The sequence below is a fragment of the Theobroma umbraticum genome, unplaced genomic scaffold (assembly GCF_002168275.2).
Source record: "Theobroma umbraticum cultivar Fairchild unplaced genomic scaffold, ASM216827v3 scaffold_3284.1, whole genome shotgun sequence".
NCBI lineage: Eukaryota > Viridiplantae > Streptophyta > Magnoliopsida > Malvales > Malvaceae > Theobroma > Theobroma umbraticum.
The window spans coordinates 1-9,486 of record NW_018397536.1 but is presented as its reverse complement, the minus strand read 5'-3'; the positions used below and the strand labels follow the sequence as shown (position 1 = coordinate 9,486).

The following is a 9,486-nucleotide window of genomic DNA, read 5'->3' as shown; positions in this document are numbered from 1 at the left end:
GCAGCTACTCGGAGATGTGCTGCCAAGGGAGGTGTGTGAACCCATCTGTCGACGAATACCACTGCGGCCGCTGCAACAACGCGTGGAAGAAGGGAAGCTCGTGCCTTTATGGGCTGTGCAGCTATGCTAATTAGGCTGGCTGGCTTCTGCTTTCTTTTATGATTGCTTTCTTTTATTCCATCATCGATCTATTAGTAGCTAAGGAACTCAGCAAGAGTCCATCACCATTGTTTCTTTGATGAGCTTTTTCCAAAATTCATAGTGATACTGGAATCCAAGTTGTTATAATAATAATAAGAATTCATTTGGTCCCATCTCAATTTTGATGGTATAAATTATTGGAATTGGTATAAGAATATTTCTTGCTTTATGATCGAGATGGGAGTATCTAAATATATCTTTTGCAAAGTAAGGTAAATAAGAAAAATAATAACCAAATTACAACACATTAGATAATCTTATTGAGATAATAATGTAGGAAAATACATATGAGTATAACACGAATTAATATATGATTACACCGAAATTTTTTTTCTGATTATGTGACTAATAGTAACATTATCTATAAGTTAGTTAATTTTTATTAAAAATAAATGTTATATATATTAACATATAAAAAAATTATTTATAAATTGGATTTCAAACAATTTAAAAAAGTTACGAACTATTGTAATGAGAATTTTAAGTCAATAATCAAAACAAAACGATTTTTTTAAAATACCACAACCTTCACCATTGAATAAACTGGAAAGAAAAGATAGATTACTCAATTTAACAAGATGCAAAGCTATGTGGTTATCTGACAATGTGTAAAGTTTGAGTTGTATGTTTACGTGCTAATTTTTGATTTTGTGTTTAGATTGTATTATGTGACTTAGTGTGTTGTTTGGCTTAATTGTGAATATTTATGGGTTGGGGGTTTTGCTGATGGTGTCAGGTGACATGAACGTTGAGGTTTTAAGTATATATGCCTTACATGTATGAGCATAAAGACTTCAAATCTGCTCTCTATTAAGTGTAGGGAGAGTTAATCTTGATTTCAATGAAATTCTACTTTCCAAAAAAGAAAATTAACAACATGCAATGTCATTTAAGGATGGTAGTAACTATGGGAGTGACCGAAGTAATGATGGGAGTAACCAAACTCCCATTTTAGATGAAGTACACTATCCTCGGATAATCTTGGAAGTTTCAACAGTTTTTGGCATTGCAGAAAGTTATTCATCTCATGTTGAGCATCCAGCTCAATGACTATATCCTCTAAGGAACCAGCACTGCCGAAAATCAATTGCACAAGCTCCAGAACGGGATCTTCTAGAATGAATTTGGTCATTCGGATTACTTTCAGGTTTGCACTCGAACAAGAAGAACGCAGCTGTTCTAGCATCAGTGCATCATGTACACTACCGTAGGGTCCATCAGACTCTATGTGAAGAGATTCAAGGTTAGGTGCCTTCTGGAGTATGAAACCCAAGGCTCCGACATGAGAAGATTGAAGGTAAAGCTTGATGTGCTTAAGATTATTGAACCTAAGCATATCATCTGGAAACACTCGATAAAGGTACTGCATAAGGGAAAGAAGAATAAGACATTTGTTTATGATCAATGCCATGAAAAAACAAAACATGAGAGAGGGGCAACCTTACCTCTATAATAGACAATGATAAGTCCAAATCCTTTGCTTTGGAAACCGCTTTAATCATATTCTTCAAAAAGGAGCGATCACTAACATCCCCATGGAACCCGTAACAGCTATCCATCTGAGCATTGCTAAGATTGGACAAAACCTCATTCTGATCATCATAATCATTTAGCACTAGACCATGAGACATAACATCAAGTATGTAGTTGCGAATGATTAAAGATTCAAGATTTTGACATTGCAGTAGTTGATTGGCGAAGTTGTAGGCCAAAAGAAAACCATTTAGGTGCATGGTCTTCAAGTTAGGGAAGCAAAAGGATTTCGGAAATTTGTTCCCCGAAAATGCTCCGAAATCCAGCTTTAATATCACCAAGGTGTTGCATACAGTTAAGTAGCTCTGAGGTGTATGATAAATTTTTCTAAAGCCAATATCGAGTTCTTCTAGATCATCCTTCATCATGACAGCTTGAAACCATCTAATAAACTCAGGAGACTCAAGTCTTTCTTGGGATGAAAGTTGAATCTTCTTAACTTTCGCCTGGGGGTGAAGCAGGATCTTGTTCAAGAAGTTCATAAATTTTGGAACTTTAACTGTTTGGATACCGATCTCATCGTCCCTCAAGGAAAGATAAGGATGTGAAACCCATAAATCTTTCCACCTCTTTGATAGAACACCAGTTCGAACTGCATACTTCGTTGGAAGAAAGGTGAGGATGTGTTCAAGAAGTGAATCAGGCAAGTCGCTTATTCTATCACGTTCCCCTTCCATTTGATCTAACATAAATGATGGGAGAAAAGAATAGGACAAGATAATAACTTAAATGTTAATTCCACTTGTCACAATATACTTAATTAATTAAGAAATTACTTGGATTGTCACAATTGTAATTATTTATTTTCGTCAACAAGTGCATGGATTTTAAGCAAATGCATTAATTCTAAATATCCTATAAAAAATTAAAATTTAAAAAACATTAATGTGTTATTTTCAAAAAAATGACCTAATGGTTATAATTAACTTAACTTTTTCTTTATCCCTTCACTTAACTAATTAATCATAAGAACTAATTCCAAAAATGTGATTGTATGGACCACCAACAAACATCGTGTTACTTTGAAAATAACATTCATCTACAATGTTATTAAAAACTATAATAGTAAATTCAAGACATTTACTATGGACACGTTTTCAAAGAATCTAACTCAATGGTTGACAAATTATAAAAAAAAAAGAGTGTTTAGCTTGAGTCTATAGCTGTTAGAGGGTAACAAATTCACTTCGACATTTATGTAACTAGTGTTAACTTGGTAGATGAATGAAATTTTCCGTTCCAAAAAAAAAAACAAAAAAGAGCGCGTATCATGATTTTGTAAAAGTTTTTACCTTTCATCTATTCATGTGACTCTTTACTAATCTATTAGCCTTGTATAGATGGACTCTCCACCCTTGCAATCTATTAATAAAATTATATATATATATACATTTTTTAAAAGAAAAAAATTCAACGACATTAAGGTAATATTTTTAAAAAGATGACCTAACGGTTATTTTTTTTTTTTTTGAAAACGACCTAATGGTTATAACTAACTTAACTCTTTCTCTATTTCTCCGTTCGGATAAATTTCTACTCATTAATCATAAGAAGTGACTCTAAAAATGCAATTCTATGATCCTTTAAAAATAAAATTCATCTACAACCTTATTAAACCTATAATAGTAAAGTCCAAGGCATTAAGTTTGAATACATTTTCAAAGAATCAATCTCAATAGTTGATATATTATCGAAACAAAGACTGTTTTGCTTAAGAGAGCTAATCGAATTTATGCAAAAATTCTTAACTTTTATCTATTCACGTGACTTTTTACTAATATATTAATTTTATATAATTAGATTTATAAAATGAAAAAGAGTTTTCACATGTATCTCAACAATAAAAGTTTTCTTCATGAAAAATTGAGGGCTAAATCTCTACATATGCAACACTTTTGGGACGCGATTGAATATATATATATATATATATATATATTGATGGAACACACCATGAATATACTTCTACTGTTTAGTGTATAACCTCAATGATTAAATGATTTAACAAAAGGAAATCAAAACTTTTGGGAATCCAGTCATCAAAATAACACAAAAAAAGACGTATATATTAGCCAAATCAAATTACCTTGGAAAAAAGTGAGGTTGGTGGCTTTGATTTTGGATGACAGTGTCGGCCTCTCAAAGCAGTCTTATACTCTGAATCATTAGCAAGGAGAAACACGAGTTAGGTTCTGATTTGTGTTCTAGATATAAGGATTAAACCAAGATCTTACCTTGCGAGATTGCTGAACGACGTTCTTGTTTTTGTTTGATCTGTCTTGGGCAAACCCTGTAAGCAGTGAACGTTACTTGGCTGGATAAAAGGTTTTTGTATGATAGATAAAGGATTAAACCAAGATCTTACCAGGAAGGCTTGTAAGATTGCTCACCGAGGTTGCTGTTGTTTGATTTGTCTTTGGCAAACCCTGTAAGCAATGAACGTTACTTGGCTAGACCAAGTATTTGGTATTTATAGAAGAAATTGGTTTAAAAGTTATGTCTGTTTATCAAATGAAAGATATATTTATATTTATTTACAAAGAAAAACTTACATTTATATTTATTCGTAAAGTATTATATTATTATGAAAAAGATACATATTTTTTTAAAACGAGAAAGAGTAATATGGCGCGAACTTAGTATCTATACTTAAATTTAAATCTCTGTGGTGCGAATTTAAGATTTCTATTTAAATCCCCACCCTACTCTTCCCACTTGAACTAAAAATAGATAATAATTTTTTCATCAAATATATATATATATAAACTTGCGTAACCATCTTGATTAATTTTATTTCAAGTATTTTAAAATTTTGATGTATATTGAGATGTATATAAGCATTTAGGAAAATAACTTATGCGTCTCAAAATCAACTTGATTTATCTTCTCTTTATTTATCTATTATTTGAAAGTTTTAGATTCGAATATTTTTTTATGAATCGAAGACGAGTTAAAAATTAAGATGTTAATCAATTGCAAAAATGTTCATGTGCCTACAAGTCAAAGATTAGAATGTAATAAGCAGATTGGCCGTGTAACGGATTTGTAAGCTAAGATAGAAATTGTGGATACCTTGACATATTTGAACAAAGAGTATATGGTAGTCTCGTGTAAGAAAATGGTTATGCAGTGCATGTTGACCTGTCTCCTTAATTTCACGCATTAATGGCACTCTGTTTTATCCTTTTTTTTATTAAAAAAGTGTATGTTCGTATAATGCTAATTAATATATAACCTTTACTGAAACTTTTTTTCTCCATATGTTCACTAATTATATTAGCTGAATCAAATTATCTTTGGGAAAAATAATTTTACATGGCAAAGCCCTGACAAGCCTGCTTGTCAGTGGAACATATACACATAATTATACTAATTCAACGACCATATCTTCTTTCTTATATTTCCTATTTTGATGTTGCCTAATCCAAACACTTATGTAGAGTTTGCTTTTTTGTTTTATAATAACGTTTAATGAATTCCATTGCGATGCGAAACGCACCGTATTTTGCAAGCTTCTCCTGGCTACTAAAGCGGTATCGTTTTTGGTTATGCTAAGGCTAATCATTCAAAAGATATATTGAATGTTGAAAAAAGAAAAAAAAAAGAATTCAGATGATTTTGATATCTTCACCGGCATTAAAAAAGAAAAAGAAATTTTTTTGTGCATTTTTAAAATGAAAAATTATGTCTTTGTACGAAAAGTTATAAATAAAAAATTATATTTTTAGTATGAAAAGTTATGATATTTTTTGTTCAATCAATGCTGGTACTTTATTATATGTAAGGAAACATTACAACGTTCTAAACATAGAACATTACAATGCCCTGAGTAGCAACAGGGGAGATAGGCTTGGAGGCCTACGACACATATAAATGTTGTGATTATTAAAAAGTCATAGTAATTGAAAAGGCATGTCACATATGATTATTATGGTTATTGGATTGTAAGTGATTTTTTATCTGAAAAAATATATCTTTTAATAAAGTGATATTTTGAAAAAACACTTTTAAATTTAAAAGTTATGAAACAAATAAAAAACCCTATTATTTAAAAGTTTAAATATAAACAGTTATCTTTTCATATTGTAACTCAAAATTATAATTATAGATATTTTTGGATCATATTATAGCTCAAAGTCCTCTTTATATATTTTTACTGGAGATATAGTTATCAAGTTCACAAATGAAATGGTTGTGAATAGTTTCAAGACTATAGGTGCTAGAGAGCTTAAGTTTACAACATGAAAAAGAGAGATAGATGCCTTACTTTACATCCATTGATGAAGGTAACAAAAGGCGAAATGGGTAACCAAAATCCCATTTCAAATGCAGCACACTATCCTTGGATAGTCTTGAAAGTTTCGACAATTTTTGCAATTGCGGAAAGTTATTTAGTTTAGGTCGTTCAACCAGCTCAATGACTATATCCTCTAGGGAACCAACACTCTCAAAAATCAATTGCACAAGCTCCAGAACAGGATCTTCTAGAATGAAATTCGTCATTCGAATTACCTTCAAGTTTGCAGTTGAACAACAAAAACGCAACTGTTCTAGCATCAATGTATCATGTGCACTACCGTAGGGTCGATCAAACTCTATGTGTAGAGATTCGAGGTTAGGTGCCCTTTGGAGAATGTAACTCATTGCTCCAACATGAAAAGATTGAAGGTAAAGCTTGAAGTGCTTAAGATTATCGAACTTAGGCATATCATCCGGAAATGTTCGATCAAGGGCTAAGTACTACGCAAGAGAAAGAAAAACAAGACAATATTATTTATTTATATCAATGCCATGAAGTAACAATCAAATAGAACATGAAAGAGAGAAAACCTTACCTCCATGATAGATAATGATAGGCTCAAATTCTTTGTACTGGACATCACATTAATCAGATTCTTCAAAAAAGTGCGAGCGCTATCTTTCCCGCGAAACACGTAAGAGCAGTCCATTTGAGCATTGAGAAGATTGGGCAAAGCCTCTTTCTGTTCAAAACAATCTAGCTCCGGATCATGCGACATATGACTAAACATAAAGTAGCGTAAGATTAAAGATTCAAGATTTCGACATCGCAGTAGCTGGTGGGGGAAGTTGTTGGCCAAAAGAAAACCATTTAGCTGCATAGTCTTCAAGTTAGGGAAACAAAATGCTATTGGAAATTCATGTCCTGAAAGTGCTCCAAAATCCAACTTCAATGTCACCAAGGTATTGCATGCAGTTAAGCTGCTCAATGGTGCATTGCAAAATATTCCAAAGTTAAGATTGAGCTCTTCCAGACCTTCTTTCAAGACAGCTTGAAACCATCTACTAAATGTAGGAGTCTCAAGTCTTTCTTCGGACGAAAGTTGAAACTTCTTAACTCTCGCTTGTGGGTGAAGCAGAACCTTGTCCAAGAAGTTCCTAAACTCTGTAACTTTAATTCTCCGGTTACGGATCTCATTCTTCAGAAAAAAGACTTTCCACTTACTGATTGATAAATTTTTACTTTCAGCCATTCTATCGATTAACCCGTCATCATTCAATGAAATATATGGGTGTGAAATCCATAAATCTTTCCATCTCTTTGACAAAACACCAGTTCGAACTGCATACTTTGTTGGAAGAAAGGTGAGGATGTGCTCAAGAAGAGAGTCAGGCAAGTTGCTTATTCTGTCACGTTTCCTTTCCATTTGATCTGACATGATCGAACTTGGTACCAATCAATAAAATTATTGAAGTAACAAAATAATGGAATAAAAAAGAAGATAAAATTATTTTAGCTTGAATGATAATTCCACCTGCTACAATGTACTTAATAACTACAAAATTGCTTGGATTGTCACATTTCTAATCATTTATTTCCTTTGACAAAACTAAAATTTAAAACACATTCACATAATGTTTTTAAGAAAATATCTAACGGTTATATTTAACTTAACCTTTTTTTATCTCTTTATTTAGATAAATTTCTCCTCATTAATCATAAGAAATGACTCCAAAAATACGATTCTATAGACCACCAACAAACACAATGTTAGTTTGAAAATGAAATTCATCTACAACTTTATTGAAAACTATATGACTAAAATCTAGATTCCTATAATCACATGTTTTTAAAGAATCTAAGTCAATAATTGTCGAATTAGCAATAAAGATTCTCTCAAGAGAATTTATCATTTTTTTTTGTAAAGTTATTGTCTACTTATGTGACTCTTTACTAATCTCTTAGTCTTATATGAATTAGCTCCCTGTCCTTTCACTTTATTAGATTAAAAAGATCAGGATATATGCTTTTTTTAAAAAAAAAATCAGATTTTATAACAAAAATTTTAAAATAAGTGAAAAAGAGTTTTCACATGTTTCTAACATAAAAGTTTTCTTGATGCATGAAAAAATTAAGGGCTAAATCTTAATATATATATATACAGCCCTTTTGGGAAGCGATCAAGTACATAGCTTTCTTCATGGAAACCACCATGAATTTATTACTACTGTTTACTCTATGGCCCCAATGATTTAATGATTAAAAAATAATTTAACAAAAAAGAATAATAAGAAATCAAAACATTTGAGAATTCATTCATCGAAATAAAACAAAAAAAGAAAAAAGCAAAAGGGACATATATTTAGTCAAATCGAATGACCTTGGGAAAAAAATGAGGTTGATGGTTTTGACTTTGGATGACTGTGTCGGCCTCTCCAACTGGTGTTACTCTGAATCATTAGCAAGGAGAAACACGAGTTAGGCTTTGATTTGTGTTCTAGATACAAGGAGTAAACCAAGATCTTACCTTGTAAGATTGCTCAACAACGTTGTTGTTGTTTGATCTGTCCTTGGCAAACCCTGTAAGCAATGAACGTTACTTGGCTGGATCAAGTATTTGGTATTCTGAGGACAAAAAAGTTTAGTATTTATAGATGAAATTGATTTAAAGAGTGTGTCTATTTATCAAATGAAAAGTTTCGTTTCAATTTATTTATCCAGAATAACTTAAATTTATGTTTATTTATTAAGGATTAATGTGTTATGAACAAATACATGTTTTTTTTTTATAAGAGAAAGTAATATGGCGCGAACTTAAGATTTATATTTAAATTTAAATCTTTGTGGCGCGAATTTAAGATTGCTATTTAAATCTCCACCCCACTCTTACAACTTCAACTAAAAATAGATAATAATTTTTTCATCAAATATATATATATAAGCTACGTAACCAATTTTCATTAATTTTACTTTAAATATTTTGAAATTTTGGTGTATCTTGAAATATGTAATTAAGTATTTAGGACAGTAATTTATAAGTCTCAAAACCAAAACCAACTTCATTTATCTTCTCTTTGTTTATCTATTATTTGAAAGTTTTAGATTCGAACATTTTTTATGAATCAAAGATGAGTTAAAAATTAAGATATGTTAATCAATTGTAAAAAAGTTTATGTGCCTACAAGTCAAAGATTAGAATGTAATAAGCAGATTGGTTGTGTAACGGATTTGCAAGCAAAGATAGAAATTGTGGATACCTTGACATATTTGAACAAAGAATATATGGTAGTCTCGTGTAAGAAAATGGTTATACAGTGCATGTTGACCTGTCTTCTTAATTTCATGCCAACTACTTGCCATTGATGGCACCCCTTTTTAATTAAAAATTTCACTGTTTAAGCATGCATGCAAAATGTCAATTTTAGAATATTTTAGGTTATTATTTATCATTTCTGATTACAAAAATATAGTATATCTTATTAATGTCATTAAAACTATTTCTATTATCACAAAGT

General features: G+C 31.2%; 2 protein-coding genes across 2 annotated transcripts; both read right to left on the bottom strand.

Annotated features, from left to right (window-relative positions):
- Window positions 1–59: 59 nt before the first annotated feature.
- On the bottom strand, window positions 60–2,411 carry LOC110428840 (FBD-associated F-box protein At5g22730-like; the record flags this gene model as incomplete). Its single annotated transcript, XM_021444763.2, has 3 exons — window positions 1,647–2,411; window positions 1,166–1,564; window positions 60–188 (listed from the first exon to the last, which is right to left on the bottom strand). Coding segments are annotated over exons 1-3 (1,293 nt in total), but the record flags the coding sequence as incomplete, so codon positions are not given.
- A 3,583-nt stretch (window positions 2,412–5,994) lies between these two features.
- LOC110428841 (FBD-associated F-box protein At5g22730-like) lies at window positions 5,995–7,409 on the bottom strand. Its single transcript, XM_089785723.1, has 2 exons — window positions 6,567–7,409; window positions 5,995–6,471 (listed from the first exon to the last, which is right to left on the bottom strand). Exons 1-2 carry the CDS (start codon window positions 7,407–7,409, stop codon window positions 5,995–5,997), a joined length of 1,320 nt encoding a protein of 439 aa, XP_089641849.1.
- Between the last annotated feature and the right edge of the window lie 2,077 nt (window positions 7,410–9,486).